Source organism: Maniola hyperantus, chromosome 19 (assembly GCF_902806685.2).
Source record: "Maniola hyperantus chromosome 19, iAphHyp1.2, whole genome shotgun sequence".
NCBI lineage: Eukaryota > Metazoa > Arthropoda > Insecta > Lepidoptera > Nymphalidae > Maniola > Maniola hyperantus.
Genome location: NC_048554.1, coordinates 12,547,957 through 12,566,088, shown reverse-complemented (window position 1 = coordinate 12,566,088; position 18,132 = coordinate 12,547,957). Strand labels below are relative to the sequence as shown.

The 18,132-nt window shown below is 37.2% G+C and overlaps 2 protein-coding genes across 3 annotated transcripts in view; both read right to left on the bottom strand.

Annotated features, from left to right (window-relative positions):
* LOC117991065 (potassium voltage-gated channel protein Shaw-like) overlaps window positions 1–18,132 on the bottom strand; it is a 408,219-nt gene that overhangs the window by 245,730 nt on the left and 144,357 nt on the right. The window lies entirely within an intron of this gene.
* LOC117991512 (ommochrome-binding protein-like) lies at window positions 6,560–7,426 on the bottom strand. Its single transcript, XM_034979105.1, has one exon. The coding sequence runs from the start codon at window positions 7,424–7,426 to the stop codon at window positions 6,560–6,562; it is 867 nt and encodes a 288-aa protein (XP_034834996.1).

Sequence of the window (18,132 nt, the reverse complement as noted above, 5' to 3'; positions counted from 1 at the left end):
TTACCTTTAGTATAATTAATAAAAAACAGACGGTCCCTTAGTTTATAGGCTAAGAGTTGGCGAACGATTTATTTGCGCTCGAGCCTTTGAATTCTTCGCTACGCTCAGGATGCTATCATACTCGTCGATCGCTCGTGGTTCAACCTTAAAATCCTTCGCTGCGTCGGAATTCAATACAAACTCTCGCGACAAAATACTACTTTGCAGCCTTGCATTACAAATAACTATTTTCGCTGGGTATTCAGAATAAGGTAAAGCTGGGAGCCTACCTCAAAATTATTTTATGTACCTACTTCAAAATGTTAGGAAAAAACGTTTCATGCCGCCTGTAACAATCTAATAGCAAATGATTCTTTTAGCGGTGATAGCTTAGTGGTTAAGACGTTGGCTTCCTATTCGGAAGGTCGGGGGTTCGATTCCGGGAACGCACCGCTAACTTTTCAGAGCTATGTGCGTTTCAAGTAATTAAATATAACTTGTTTTAACAGCAAAAGAAAACATCGTTAGGAAACCGGCACGCCTGAAAGTTCTACAAATGATTTTGTGACAATAATACCTATTTTATTATAATATAGGTACTTGTTTGTTTCTCAATTTTGTGAGACTAGATTTTTGGTTAATGAAATAATATGACATACTACTTAAAACTAAAAAGGCATTCCGAACCAGTGGTAGATGCATATGACGATTCAAAAATACTTACTTGTAAAAGTTTGATTGAATAAAAAATATTTTTATTTTATTTTATCCTGAAATGTATAGGTATAAACACTATGATCAATTCGATTACCAACTCTTCGAGTATTAAACACTTACCTCCCTTTACCTCCCTTATTTTATTTGCCTAAGTTAATTAAGTAAACAAGTTTACAGCGTTTTTCTGCGCGAATTGCTGGGTCTTCATGTTTACTAAAAGGAAAACACGGTTAGATGTGGTGGAAATAAAATGACTTGTAATACTTAATTATAGTGTTGCTTAGAAAACACTGCAGGAAAGCAGAGTACCTACTTACTACTACTTTTATAAGTTACGCCGGTCTTAGATGTACCTGCGCAGAAATCTTATGTTTGAACGACGCGAAAATACATATCTCAGCCAATCACAGCATCTATCTCGTTTTAAAGAGCGATATAATATAATTTGCCAGCCTTGGGCTTGCAGATTTCTTCACATCATCATCATCATGATCAACCAATCGCCGGCTCACTACAGAGCACGGGTCTCCTCTCAGAGTGAGAAGGGCTTTGGCCATAGTCTACCACGCTGGCCATATGCGGATTGGTAGACTTCACACACCTTAGAGAACATTATGGAGAACTCTCAGGCATGCAGGTTTCCTCACGATGTTTTCCTTCACCGTTAAAACAAGTGATTTTAATTACTTAAAACGCACATAACTCCGAAAACCTCCGATTAGAAGGCGGACGTCCTATCTATCACTCTATAGCTAGGCTATCACATCTTCTTCACATAATCACATAAAAAATATTAATTTTAAATAAATATTTTTATTAATCTTAAATTCATTTTTTTTAAAAATCTAAATATTTTATATATCAATGAACCTAGATTAATGGCAAGACAAACGGATATATTATATTTGAGCGTACAATCAAATAATAATCACACTCCTACGTTCGTATGAAGAAAGCACCGAACTGCGCCCTCTTAAAGGACTTTTCTTGGCTCATTTTCTTGTTGGGGAAGATTAATCACATTATAATGCCTCTTTTATTGTTAGACTGTAGTTGTTTTATCTCTTTTTATTTTATGAGCTAAAACGAGATAAGCGACAAAGGACAGTTATTGTTTTTTTTTGAGGTAATTCTTTTTAACTGCGAAAATTTTCATAAGCTCGTTATCTTATCATTTTAGAAGTAAAACTTTTTGGCTAGACTTGAGTTATTGCCTGAGAGTAACTCGAATCTTTTTTCGGTCGCAGGTGGAAGTAACGTTCGATGATGATGATGATCAACTCATCGCCGGCTCACTGCAGAGCACGGGTCTCCTCTCAGAGTGCGAAGGGTTTGGACGTAGTCTACCACGCTGGCCATGTGTATATTGGTAGACTTCACAAACCTTTGAGAGCATTATGGAGAACTCTCAGGCATACAGGTTTCCTCACGTTGTTTCGTTTTACAACGTTTCAACGCTCTACGAATTCCTAATCTCACTCTAAAGTTCGATGTAGACCGTACAATACTGACCGACAGTTAGGTAAACACCACGAGAGTGGTAAGCTACTTTTCCTGGAAAACCAAAGGGTTCCCGCGGGATTTTAAAAAACTAAATCCACGCGGGCGAAGTCGCGGGCATCAGCTAGTTATTTTATTTTTTATTTTTATTTTTATTGAATGGTTTACTAGCGATTTTAACATAAAACTTACTAACTATAATAAATACATAGGTTTTTCTATCATGCACAACTATGTTAAATCATTTAAATGTAGTTATAAATTTGTTTACTTGCTTTATAAACTTTAGATGGTGAGAAACTGTTTTCAGGTACGTTACATAGATGGCGCTGGTGGTTGTTTGGGTCCCGGGACATAGTTATTATCTGAGCTTTTGATTATTCTGGTCTTGGCCGCATAACATGTTGGAAAAATTCTATATAAATTAAATTTTTGGTGAGATGCCCTTTTGGCATCTTAGGAAAAATGTGAGATTAATAATAGTAGGTAGGTATATTGTATAAAGTAGAAGGCAACCGCAACCGGGGAGGTACCCGTATATTCAATGTACTCTGTGCGGGGAGGGAACACCGCGCACACCCGCACACTCACGGCCCGGTGGGGGAAAGTGCAGTGCGGGTGTGCGGGGCGTCCTCCCGCCTTCATCTCAACCTGTCGGGTACTACAATACATACAATATCTATACAAATATGAAATCATATATAAAATATAATATATATATATATATATATATATATATATATATATATATATATATATATATATATATATATATATATATATATGATTATATATATATATTATATTTTATATATGATTTCATATATTTTATATATGAAATTATGTTCCTAGATAATATTGTAGGGTGCATTGCAATTAATATGCTAGAATTTAACTCGTGGCTCGAGTTTTCGTTCCCGCGGGGCCCGTAGTGAACTGAAGGTAAAGGTCTTGGCCGCTATTTTTCCAGACGCTTGAGCAATTTCTTCGGAAAATTGACTAACTTTAAATGGTGTATAAAATATTATGACTATAGAGGCAAAAAATTGAATATACATAAGGTTTCGCCTTCCCACAGCCTGAAGAGATCTACTAATATTATAAATGCGAAAGTGAGTCAGTCTGCCTGTTATCTTTTCTTGGCCTATCCGTTTAATTTTGACGAAAAGTATAAGAGAGTAGGTATGCGTCCAGGAGACGTACCTATAGGTACATCTAAGGCTCTTTTTTATCCCGAAAAATTAAAGAGTTCCCATAGGATTTTTAGAAACGTCGCGGATATTATTCAAATCCTTAATATTATTCGTTCTTTATAGTCGTATTCCTCATTGCTGAGGATTATGACTCCTTTCCATTAATTAAAGTCTTTATGCCAGTTCTACACTCCACAGTCAACTACACACTCGCTTCCCGCTGATCGCCAACTCGTTTATAGTTTCTAGTTCTACTCGTTTCTCGTTCATCGTCGGCGGTCGGACCACTGCCTAAGTCGTAGTGAGTGTAAACACAGGCAGTCGCCGCTAATTTGCATTAATGGCGAAGCAACCCGACACTTGTAAAGACAGACTAAAATGATCGCGGCGGCCATTTTAACATGATTGCCGCCCCCTAATGGATTATATTAGGATATATTTTAATGGTGAGTGTTTCTGCAAAACCTCTGATAAGCCTAAAATATTCTGCTGCTACCTCACAACAATATCTCTACGTCGTAATTCTCATTGACGAGGGCTCCTTTCTAGGGTTTCTTGATAGGTAGACCCCTTAGTAGAGGTTTTTAGGGTTCCGTACCTCAAAAGTAAAAACGGAACCCTTATAGGATCACTTTGTTGTCTGTCTGTCTGCCCGTCTCTCTGTCTGTCAAGAAACCTAGAGGGTATTTCCCGTTGACCTAATCATGAAATTCGGCAGGTCTTATAGCACCCTTTAGGGGAAAACTCCGAAAATCGTGAATTTGTTTACATCATAAAAAATAATTGTGGTCGTGAACTAGAAATTAGTATTTTCAATTTTCGAAGTAAGATAACTATATCAAAGCGCTTCACCTGTGAATTCTAAAACAGATTTTTATTTATTTTTATGCATCATAGTTTTTGAATTTTGAATCATAGTTTTTTTGATGAAGCGATTCTACAGTCAACTATTTATATTTATATATACCTACCTTTTTTTTTTCGTTCGGGGAGGAGGAAAATCCATATGGATGCCTCCGGCATGCCCGACTCCACAATGGCCTACGGACTAAAAACCTCCTCCCCCCTCCGCTCTATCTTTCAGGTAAAACCTTAAAATATTTATATACCTACCCCAAGTCAAGTTGTTTCCACATGTAGTTGAAAATCACAATTAATTACTAGGTATTGTCATTAGTATTGTATGCGAGTAGCAAGTGGCCTACTCGCTCAAGAGGACTGCTTGCTCATGACGTCTGCTAATTGAATGAGGTAACTTTCCAGTACTGCGGTGGAGTGGAGTACCATTTTTAGGGTTCCGCAGGTAGGTATCTCTTCATAAAAAAAACAGTTATAGGTACATACTTAGAATCACTTTGTTTAGGCTTATAGATTATGTCTTGAAAAACAGAGCAATAAGGAACTAAGACGTTCACGGGTTTTTATTGCAGGAATCGTTTAATGGGATATAAAAGAAAAAAAGCTGCGGAGTTCTTTTACACCTATTTTACTCCCTTTGAATTTTCAAAAATCCCTTCTTAGCGGATGCCTACGTCATAATAGCTACCTGCATGCCCAGCCAAATCCGTCTAGTAGTTTCAACTGTGCGTTGAAAGATCAGTCAGTCACCTTTTCCTTTTATATATTTAGATTTTTGAAATTCCCACGGGGTAGGGAATGAAGATAATTTAAATTTTCGCCTAGCGAAACCGCGGGCTATAATGGCTAATAGGAAGTAGAATTGTGGTAGGTCGAAGCAGGAAAACTCGTAGACAAGCTACGAGAAACTTTCACAAAACCAAAAAGGAGATGGACAAAAATTGTATGGATGCGTGCCCCAGAAATTCTGGGGCATGTCATGTCATTTATATCATGTCTGTACATTCTGGCCCAGAATATACAGACATGATATAATATGTGACATTTAATAGTAAAAATCTTCTATTTTAAGAAAAAAAATAGTCGCATGTTGTTTTGCAGTCTAGGCATTAAGTTTGTGACAGGCATAAAAAGATTTCATCTAGGGCCGTAAAATAAAAAAAAGGGGAAAATCTTGGATAAAATCGATTTAAATTCTTATTTTTTTCAATTGTTTGTCAGCGACTGCTTTTGAAATGTAAATAGTTATTCAAAATTCATTTTATATTTTATCTGAACTGACTTCACACACCTTTGAGAACATTATGGAGAACTCTCAGGCATGCAGGTTTTCTCACGATGTTTATCTTCACCGTTAAAGCAACAGATATTGAATTACTTAAAACGCACATAACTCTGAAAAGTTAGAGGTGCATGCCCGGGATCGAACCTCTGACCTTGAATAAGAAGTCGGACGTTCTAACCACTAGGCTATCACTGCCTTATTTATTACTAGCTTATGCTCGCGACTTCGTCCGCGTGGACTACAAAATTTCAAATCCCTATTTAACCCCCTTAGGAGTTGAATTTTCAAAAACCCTTTCTTAGCGGATGCCTACGTCATAATAGCTATCTGCATGCCAAATTTCAGCCCGATCCGTCCAGTAGTTTGAGCTGTGCGTTGATAGATCAGTCAGTCAGTCAGTCAGTCAGTCAGTCAGTCACCTTCTCCTTTTATATATATATATATATATATATATATATATATATATATATATATATATATATATTTATATATATATATATATATATATATATAAATATATTATTTCCATTTCCCACGGGTATCACGCTACGATTTCTTGGTACCAGATCTAACCACAGTTTGGATTACTTATTTTAATCTCTAAATTGATTTCATGAAAAAGTGAAAAAGAACTATTGAGAAAAAATACTACAAATACTTAATTGTGTTTTTTTAATTTTTTTTATAGAGAGTAGCGCTTGGCTGCGATCAGACCTGGCAAGTGATAATGCAGCCTAAGATGCTCCGCTTGTCTATTTATTTATTCTTGACTTGAAAGTACCTAATTAAAAGTGGAGAGGAAAACAGACGCTGTTCCTTGTCCAAGCAGTTCGAACTGCAGACCTTGACGATGACTTGAGGGACTGAGGTACTATAGTAGAAAGATGAAGGAGAAACTATGGTGAGTTTAGAAAGTCCAAAAATAATAATATACGTCTTAACGATCATAAATGTAGAGCTTTATTATAACTTTTGTAACTAAAAACTCAACTTAACAAAAGTGAAAAATAAAGATAATAGGTACAGATCAGATACTATTATTATCAATGTTATAGTATTCTTCCCTCGAAACAGGTTTGAGACGAACAATTTCGCGAGAATCGGAATAAATAAGTCGGTTATCCTTATCAAAAGTAATTCCCAACACTCCCTGCACGCTGACTATTCTTCTAACTTTCTGCACCATTTTGCTTATAACGTAGATCCCATTTTCGCTGCAAAGATGTACGTGACCAGAATTATCTACCGCCATACCCAGAAACTTCGGATTATCCTTCAGAAATATAACGTTATTTTCACCATGTTTGATACCAAACAATCCAGAACTATTGATAAAGAATATGTTGTTATCATCATCAAAAACAAACTGATGTACTATCATATTTTTCAATTCTGTCAAAGGTTTAAACGTTTTGTTTTCGTAGTAGTAGACTTTTAAACTTGGGAACTTAATGAAATATAATTTTTCTTTTACTTGTATCCACCAGATGTCCAAATTATTCACACCGAGCTTTTTGAGTGTTTTAAAAGTCGGATCGTATTTGTAAATACCGTGGCTGCCTCCGAAGTAAATTTCGTCTGTTTCTGAATCTCTTGATATAGCAAAAGCGTCTTTAACACCTTTTAATACGGTAAGTTTTTTAGTGTCAAGGTTGAGTAATGCTGGGAGGTATTCTCCCTGGCCGGAATCAAAGCTGAAGTACAGTGTGTTAGATTGGCTGACGGCTAATTGGTTCGGGCTGTGAGCTAGGGAAGCCAAATTGTCCTTTATGTAGCACTGTGTGCTGGTTTCCTCGGACAGCAGGTCGCAAATCTTGTTTATTTTAAGCATATCCTTGATTGTGAAAACTGTAGGATAGATGCAGAGTAGGAAGAAACTTCTTACGGGAAACATTTTCAAATTTCATGCAGGCTCCCTCAAGTAATATTGTGATATTGCCGATTGTCGATAAACTTTTCTGTTTTCGGACTTTTTTATATATAATGGACAAAGGTACCTTACTCTCAATGCTGTACAGATCATAGAGGCATAAAATCACTGCTTACCATACAAGCTCCACGCTGACTATAAATTGATTTCTTTTAGCTTTGTTCTTGAAGTTTACCCTGCCTTAGTCTATGCTTATTTTTCTGATTTTAGCAATATTTGTAAGCTTAATTTTATATTATCTATGGCACAACTAATTAAAAATCATTATTTACGACTTTTATAGTTTTAAGTGTTGTTCTGTTGTTTACTTATTTTTTGTTGACTTTACTATTTTCAAATCAATTTATCATCGGCATATACTCGTATTTCTTTTTATTCATTAAGAGTCCTAGTTTTGTCTTAATTTTTTTTAATGTTTATTTTATTAAAATGTACACTCTTGAATTATTATACTGATAAAGTTCTTAGCAGGTCTTTTTCACACAAGGTTCAAACATAGGACTCAAGGTGTCGGTCAACATTGGCACTCCGGCCCGTTTCGCTTACCGCACGGACAAACAAACAAACAGGTTGAGTGTTTGTAAATAACATTGTATCACATTCTTGTAAAAGTAAACATTTGGGACACATTTCGAAATAATGCTATTATACATTTTCTAAAATCATAAAGAAATCTATTAGGCTAATGTTAATTATTTGATTTGTAAAAGTTTTTCTTAAATTATTCTCTTTTTTCTGTGCTTTGCAGATTATAGCAAATTGAGCTTATGATTTCTTGTATTTATAGTTAGTCAGTTTACCCTTCAATAGGAGGCGTAAAATTTAACTCCTCACACGCCATTTTAATTTTTTGTGTCAAATTTCAAGCCAAAAGTACGGTTTTAGTTCTTATTTTAAAGGTGAACCTTATTTTTTACATGGCAGTTGATCCATAGAGTTAAAATGGCGCGTGAGTAGTAATTTTCTACGGACTATACCTATGTACAAACATTAACTACTATTTAGAAATTTATCTCTGTGAATCCTTGAAGGCTCGTCATAAGTAATATTGCTGAGGCTTAGAAAATCACCAAAATTTAACATTAAAGTTGTTTTATTGATTTCCTTTTATGAAAAAGAAAACGCGAAGTATAGATAAAATATTAACAATATTAAAAATACAAGGAAAACAAGTCTGTTGTTGTAAATTGTTATACAAAGCTTACTTAAAATAAACAAAGGTAAGTTTGCTTTGTTTCTGAAATACCTGTGGAACGTTATTTTTCTAAATCCATTTTTCATATTTTTCCTCTCGCCAAAGAAGATCTTATACTAGATTCTGGAGCAAAAATATTGGAATTTACTTTAGACGTCCACGGGGATCACTAAGTATTCAGATTTTATTTGAATTCAGTTCGTATAGAAATTCTGCTTTATTCATTTATGCTTCAGCTATCAAGTGGAAAATGTAACGAGTTTCTATTCTATATATCTATGAGTGACAGAGACAACGCTCTACAGCCGAAATGTCATTCTAAAGGCTGATGTATGTACACGTAGATAGAATAATAGGTAGATTTAAGTACTGTGTAACCGCGTATGAGATAGCGATAGCACGACGTAACGATGAATAACACGACAATTATTACCATTGTTTAGTAGTCAATATTTGTATTAACCGATCAACAATATTTGTATTAAACGTTTTTTATGTGAAAACAAGTAAATAACTCATGAGAAAAACAATTACGCCACGAATTCTCAAAGTTTGTTTCGCAACTAAAGTTGCATGCCTTGTATGTAAGTTGTATGTATTCTTGAAAAAAACCAGTTACACGATAAGGGACAAAAAAAGGTTAGCTGCGTCTCTGTTTATCACATTAGTAACTTTATCTGTGCTCTCTTTTTAGTGTGAATGAGAAAGCAAACGTTCCTGTATCTACCTTTATTACTCTATCTACGTATGTACATTACTTTCTGCTGTGCACTGTACCTAAATATCGAAATAACGAGCGCGATAGACAACCATCTGATTTGGCCCGCCCGGATGGGTTCCGCTGAGTACTTGTAGCTTTATGAATGCGAAGTGCACCAGTACCCGTAGTACAAGATTTTACGTCTCACCAAACCAAACCAAATTCGAGAGTCGAAATACTTCCGCGTTACAGTAAAATGGACCTAAACAGCCTTGAATTGAAGTCAAATATTCAATGCCACTGATTTTAATTTCCCAATGTTTCCGCTTGGAGCGCTGGCTGTAGAAGTGCAGACAAACTTGAGCTTTAAAACAAGGCACTTAAGATCCAGTTTACTGTAACGCAGAAGTATTTCGACTCTCGAATTTGGTTTCGTTTGGTGAGACGTAAAATCTGGTACTACGGGTACTGAACATACAGAGTCAATTGGCGGTAAAATATACAATAAACTACCAACTTAAAAATGTTTTCTAAGGGAAAACTTAATAAATTACTTTTAGAAAAATGCTACTACGATGCTAAAGAATATTAAATGTAATAATTGTTGACTCAATAAGTGTGGATAAAAATTACTGACATCTACTTAATAATTGTATTGTGTTCTTTTAATATGCTGTGACATTTTGTTGATTGCAAGCTGTATAAGGCTAATAATTTCGTTATTTGATAATGTTTAATAATTTAATTTTTGATCTCTCTCTTAAAATATTTGGACACTATTAATTTAGTCGAATGATATGGGCTCTTTATATTGTATACTTCCATCTTTTTTGTACCAACGTTCTTGCAAATAAGTGAGCATTTGTTTTATTTTATTTATTTATTGAGACATTAAATTCTCTATTCCCGGAAATCGAAAATCGAACCTGGAACCTCCCACCGCTCACCACTGCGTCAGGGGGGTCGTCAAAGGATTAAACAATAGATATTACTGTGGCAGTAAGTGACTTTGCAGAATTGTATTTCCACCAAAACTTGGAACCCATTCCACGTAACGTACTTAGTATAAATGGTAATTTTCACACGAGTGCAGTGAAAAGTTGTAAACTGAACGCCACCGGTGCTTTCCACACTACACTTCCGTGCTACACTGCTGGCCAAAGTTACGGGTCACCTAGAAATAGTTCAAAGTATTGAACTAAGTGGAAATGTCATAATTTATTTATTTATTTATTTTATTTATTTTATATCTAATTAGAACGGCAGTGCCACTTACACTAACTAGATGATTAATAATAAATTTAAATACAAATAAAGGTACAAGAAAAAAGACATAAAATACAAAACGATAAAAGATCAAAGAATTTTAAATATGTACGCTGAGAACATTGATTGACATATTCATGCAATGCTCTCAGCGTACTTCAGTAACTCCCGAACCAGTATTATAGACCCATCATTAAATGGGTCCCATTGAGCATTATTGTCCAAAAGCGCGTTGAATGATGCTAATGAACGGGGTATAGGTGACATAGATCTAGCAACAGTGCGATGATGTGGGACCACGAAAAGTTTATTTTTTCGTGGACGAAGATTACTGTTGGATTCAGGGACACGTATGCGACACAGTTGGTCATGAAGTTCTGGAGCATTAACATCTCCTCGCAAAATTTGACGCATAATTTTGAGTTGGTCGCAAATGCGTCTGACCTCCAGGGAGTTGAAACCTAAGCAACCTAACAGAAATTTGGTTGGGTATAGGAAAGGGTAATATCCATAGCAACGTTTATACAGGTATCTTAGGAAGGCCTTTTGTACTTTTTCTAATATAAGCCCGTACTTTGCCTCGTACGGATGCCAGACACAGGTGCTTGTTTCGAGCTTGCTTCGGACTAAGGCGTAATATAGTAATCGTATTACCAAAGGACTATGGAACTCCCGAGAGTTGCGTAGTACAAGTCCTATTGGTACAAGTAGTATACTTACTTACACGTCTATACACGACTATACACAGTGGCGTGCACAGGGTTTCAACCTAGGGTAAGCATTAGTTAGCTAACTACCTATTTAATGACATGTCATCATGAAAAATGAGCACATAGCCATTTCAACTAGGTAAGCAGTGCTTTTATGCCTCTATGACCTGCACGCCACTGACTATACAGTACACGTCAGAAAGTAAAGCACATCAGCCATTAGAATGAAATTATGCTCTCGGGTAATTAGACCAAACGCAATCACAAAGCTTCCCATTCTCTCCCTTTAAGTGTCCGTTCACACAGACCGGCTCGGAGAGGAGAGAAGATTTTGATGGCGATTAAAATAGTGTTCGATAGTTGGAATAAGATTTATTTTTACCACAGACCACCACGTATAGACGCCTAATAGCCGAACACCCCCGCTCGCCAAGCTTAGGCACTTGCTTAGCATAAAAGTAGACCCACGCCCGTTCGGTACCCTCATTCCGCACATTGTTTTGATTATGTGACTTTTAAGTCCACCAAACACAACAGAGCATTTTACGATTTGTTTTCAAGCAAAACCTTGTATATGCGTACTCTAGGAGCTGAATTCTCTGTGATTTAATATCAATGCATGCATTTCCTCTCTTTTGTTATTGAGAATGCTTGAGAGCAAACCATACGCGCTTAGTGTGAAAAAATAAGAGGAGCCAACCGGCTACCTTTGATGACGAGCTCTTCCGCTCTCGCACAGCCTAACAGCTCCGCTTGCAAACTCTTTCGCGCTTTCTCGGGCCAGTTCCAAGCGTACGCGCGCCGCCGGTCTGTGTGAAAAAAAGAGGGCCGTCCGATACTCTCCGAGCCGAGCCGGTCTGTGTGAACGGACACTAATTATTGCTCATTTATATTGTCCCCGAGTGTACCATTTCTCGAAGTTTCCAAACGTATATAAAGTTCACATATCACGGACGCGGAGTAAGTCGGAACTCAAAAAGACATCTTAGTGAAAATTCACTTCGGTGTTGATTTTACAAGACCACCTCAATGAAATATGAATGTATGCCAGCAAATTAATATTTACGCGAAAACAAATCTTATTCAGACGGAAATAAGGTCTATTTTGTGTCCAGTGTTGTTGGGTAAGCACTTTTCAGATTTGTTGGCTTGCGTTAAGAATTTTATTAACGGAGTGTTGGTAGTTTGTATGACTTCATAATGTATTATGCGGTTTCTTTTACTAAAAGGTACTCTTTTCTTAATTTTCAAGGTAGGTATAAACTTTATACTTACTTAACTATTATTAAGTACAGTCAAAATTTTACCAGCTTTGACACCATGTCAAACAAGATAAAATTAAACAGCACTACTACACGATACGCTTGTCGAAAAAATATCGATACATCGATATATCGATATTTTTGTGCGATATTTAATTCTTCGATATATCCATGTATCGACATACAAATTACTCAGATACCTACTACCAAATTTTTTTTTACTTACTATTATGTAGGTATATTTTGTTCATTCAAAATATCGATGCTCGATCGGATTAGGCTCAAAAAAGCTAAAACCCAGAGAAGTAAAAAAAACTATGGGATTGGTCATTAATAATAGTCCCTTTCATATGATACCCTACTTGACATAGTAATCTTAATTTAAATAAAAAGTAGAAAAACATAATTTTGTTCATGAATATATTTAATTTTTTTTTGTGATGTGACCACAAATTCACGGTTTTCGGATTTTTCCCCTTACACCGCTATAATTTCATAATTCTAGGTCAAAGGGAAGCACTCTGTAGGTTTCTTAACAGACACAACAGACAGACAGACAGAAGTGATCGTATAAGGGTTCCTTTTATCCTTTTGAGGTACGGAACCCTAAAAACACGGCTCAACTTTACTCCGTAGTAGGTGTTCGTCAGACCTTAGTGTTCAATAAAACATAGGATTGAAATAAAGCGAAACGATTTATCTCGATGATGTGAAAAATTCAACAGAAGACAGTAGCCTTAACACAATCAGTGTGACAAAATGTTTCTCGTAGTTCTTTCAACTTTTTGTCGATTAAAAGAGCATTGTCGCAGTGTAGGGTTAGTACGACTTTGAACAACTTGCCAATGAGAACATTGACATTGACATACAATAAATTCAGCTGCGCGATTGCGGTAGAATGACAGCTACAATGTCACGATCGCAATCACCTCTAATTGGTTGACGCTCGCTTACTATTGGCTACAATGCATTGTTGCAACAAGAATACCATAAATTCAGCCAATCACAATAATTGCGATTGTAATAATGATTGATGCAGTTTTCCCGAAATCGAGCAGCAGAGTAAAATCACAATTCACTACAGTTAGGGAATTTCTAACAAACCGCTACCTTTCACTTACGCTAGGCTTCACCCACACTGGCAGACGTTAAATGTAGGTACAGGCTATCAAACGACTATTCTTTGATTTAACGTCATTCCTAGCCTAATATTTGACAGTTAATGTCGATTCAGGAACAAACCGAGAGTTTTCTCACTCAAGTTCACTCTGATACGACTTTGAACAACTCGCTAACGTTGATAGAAAAATTTGTAATATTAAATGCAGAGTAAAATGGACCTAAAAGTGATTGCTTTAAAATGGTTTTCAGTACTAAGAATTTTTGTTTTACGGTGTTTATTGTGTTGTGAAAAAAGTGCGAGATAAGTTGTCGCGCCGGTTGTGCTAGGGCTATAGAAAATAAAGCGACGACAATCAACAGGATTAAAGGTATGAACTAGAACGAATGCCTTATTGGAAATTCTCGGTATAGTAGAACTCGATCGAAGCTCCAAGACCTTAGAGGCTTACACGAAAATATCAAGTATCAAGCAAAGTAATTTAATAGCCTTATTATTCAGAGGTGCTCTGTATTATGCATTAAAAATTGAGATGACTAAAGGTAGACCAGAATCTTATAAAAAATACGGAAATGAAATTCTAAAGTTACTTACATTAGATCGACGCAACGTTTATTGACCTCTAGTGTCAGTCAAAAATGTTTAATTTGCAATACATTGCGAACTTTTAAGATATTTTTATTATTTTTTTCACTTTTTTTGCGTTATCTTATCAGCAATTATCAATACCTATCATCATCATTACGTGTCTTCGTGCTGCTAGATAGCGTTCTAATTACATTCATGTAGAATAGAAGTTCCGTTTCCAAATAGCGCGAAGGTTTGGAACTGTGCGGTTGTCGGCAAAGCGTCCCCAAATCGATTTTGCGGTGACTTGGCTCCAATTACAGCGATACACGGAATACGGGATGTAACGAGGAATGGGGCTTATTGCGGACAGCAATCTCTATCGCTATTGCTGTTATAGCGTCGTCCGATGCACCGCTAACTTTTCAGAGCTATGTGCGTTTTAAGCAATTAAATATCACCAACTTTTTATCGCTGGGAAATGTGTTTACGCATCTCCCGCCTCCTGGAAGCCAGCCAGCCAGCCAACTGGAGGGAAGGTATGTGGGACTCGCCAGCCAAGAGGCGACCGGAATACCCACCATACCATTGTACAGCTCATTCAATATATTCATACAAAAAAAATCACGTCAATCTGTTGCTCCGTTGTGGACATACAAGCAAACAAACACTTTCGTATTTATAAGACGGATAGGGATTGACATTGCGTAATGTAACTACCCTCTTCAATTGTCTCCTAACAATTATAGTGAGTGGGTCTCGTAAAAGCTGAAACTGATTGGACTTGAAATGTTAATTACCTAATTGTTTAGTTTCCAGACAATCTACAAAGGTCGGCTACCGGGAGTCGACTCACAAAATTTTTAGAGCCTCAATAGCTCAACCGGTATAGGAGTGGACTAAAAACCGAAAGGTCGACGGTTCAAACCCCGCCCGTTGCACTATTGTCGTACCTACTCCTAGCACAAGCCTGACGCTTAATTGGAGAGGAAAGGGGAATATTAGTCATTTAATATGGCTAATATTCTTTAAAAAAAAAAAAAACACTAGCTGTGTAAAATAATGTATGTGTGGTGGTGTGGGGTCTCAAGGTGCTGGAATGGCGACCTCGCACCGGAAGACGCAGTATTGGAAGACCCCCACTAGGTGGACGGACGACATCAGACGAATCGCAGGGAGCCGCTGGATTCCGGCGGCGTAAGACCGTGGCGTGTGGAAGTCCCTACAAGAGACCTATGTCCAGCAGTGGATGTCTATCGGTTGATGATGATGATGATGTGTAAAATAACATCAAAAGATCCATTCATGAAGACAGTTAGGTTAGGTTTTGGGTAGAAGGCATGGGCAGGCTAAGAATTAACCTGGCAGGAGGGATATTCATCCGCGCGTCCCTCTGAGCCCAAGCAGAAGGCGCAGTGGAGGTACCCATCCATACTTAATATTATAAATGCGAAAGTGTCTGTCTGTCCGTCAGTCTGTCTGCTAGCCTTTCACGGCCCATCCGTTCAACCGGGTAGAGCGATAACTTGCATCTAGGGGAAGAACATAGGCTACTTTTTGTCCCGGAAAATAAAAGAGTTCCCACGGGATTTTTAAAAACCTAAATCCATGCGGTTGAAGTCGCGGGCATCATCTTATTAAAAAAAAAAAACATGATTCTTTTTAATTATAATTATTCTAAATACTATCTGTCCCGGCTGTACTCACGTGTGTAGTCGACATTAGCCCGACTAGTTTCGAACCCATACGGGGTCCTTTTTCAAGAGAGTCCGTATGGGGAGGAGTATTTATAATGGAAATCAGTCACGGTAGTTTAAACGCTAAAATATAATTATTCTCTTTAATAATGTATTCTAGCCTCATAAACTACCGCTATACAAAAAATCACTTCATTTTATTACTAGGTAGGTCTGTACAGTCCAAGACCCTCCTATTGCTTCAAATGGATATAGCTCTGAAAAATTAGGTGCGTGTGCGTGCTCGAAATCCAAAACCCCGACCTCCCGAATAGCAGGCCGACGTGTTAACCACTAGTGACTAGGCTGTCAATGGTACTGATTCTGAGCACAACTTAATGTTTGAGTATTCGCATCCTCTTCTTACTAATGCAATATGAAAAGGACAGACACAGTTCGACAGTTTAAAATTAATTTACCTCTCGATTTTAGCTGCCAGTCGCGAGCCTATTGTTTAAAATAGCGTGCACTAAAATTTAGTCTTTTCTAAATATAGAATTCATGTTCTATCTTTTTTTTTTTTTTTAAAGAATATTAGCCATGTTAAATGACTAATATTCCCCTTTCTTCTCCAATTAAGCGGCAGGCTTGTGCTAGGAGTAGGTACGACAATAGTGCAACGGGCGGGGTTTGAACCGTCGACCTTTCGGTTTTCAGTCCACTCCTCTACCGGTTGAGCTATTGAGGCTCTACTACTTATAGTAAAAAGATGCAGATACATATAAAGTTTAGAGAAAGACAACGGAATCGGTGCCAAATGCCCTACTATGCTAAGTTGCCTAAATAGATGAAAGAGTATTTTGTAATGAACAAGAAAGGTTTGTACTTTGAAAGCAACTGGCTGTGGGCTGAGCTGAGCATTAAAAATGCATCGAACGTCGACTTGACGTGCTCGGCGTAGAATGCAAAATGGCGACCTACGTGCCGAGCACAGATATTTCCAGATATGCAACTAGCGTGGCCCCCTCAGTCCCTCTCGCTCAAGCAGAGGTACTTACTTGTGAAATTATATTCCGTCTATTTTACGTTCGCTTCGGCTATTGTAGCCTAGTATACTGCAACTCACCGTTGCACAATAACTTCAAAAACAAAAAACAATAAAACGAATCAATTATTTATTTACAATACTTGAGTCAACATAACCTCACTTCACGTTGTTTGCCAAATACTCACGTACAAATATATTGTGACAAACAATAAAAATTGGCCACGGTGATAAGGACAAAACATAATCATTTTGTCACGTTCTAATAAGAGCTTAAATGCATTTAGCTATCTCGCTCTAACAGTAAGTGTCACAATAGGGCTACTTCTAATAGTCCTTATTCTGAGGTGCCGAGTGTGTACGTAAGGGATGTGTTCAATTATATTATCCCATACTAGCGACCCGCCCGGCCCCGGCTTCGCACGGGTAGCTTATTATAATTTTCGCAGGGATCTTTATTTTTTTTGAAAATCTAAATCTATAAAAGGAAAAGGTGACTGACTGACTGACTGACTGACTGATCTATCAACGCAAAGCTAAAACTACTGGACGGATCGGACTGAAATTTGGCATGCAGATAGCTATTATGACGTAGGCATCCGCTAAGAAAGGATTTTTGAAAATTCAACCCCTATGCTTGACCGTCCAACCGCCCGAAGCAGTTGCAACTGCTTGAGCGGTTCGTGTATGAACTGTTAGGTCTATTGTGGATAGTGTGTTAGATGTATTGTGGAAAGTCTGGACACGGCCTAACACGCTCTGACATTTCTCCGAGAGTCTATGGTTTGGCATAGACTCTAGACTCTTTGGTGACGCTTGGAATACGAATAGTTCATTGTACTTTCTTGTAAACCAATTTAATAAGAAAACCGTGATTAAAAGTATGTTAACAGTATATCAAAGTGGTTTTCATCTTGACAGTACGTAGGGGAAAGCAGGTAGGATTCGTACAGAGGGAGCATTCGTACAACAGTCATATCTACACTATGCAACATAGTGACGCGTTTGTGTTTTTGTATATGTGAGGCCCGCTCATATTCATAGGCTCACAGCTAAGTGCAGTGGCTGTAAAACAGTCCGTTTTTTTTGAATAAGTCAAAACGTGTTTTCACACCGCGAAAATAATTTT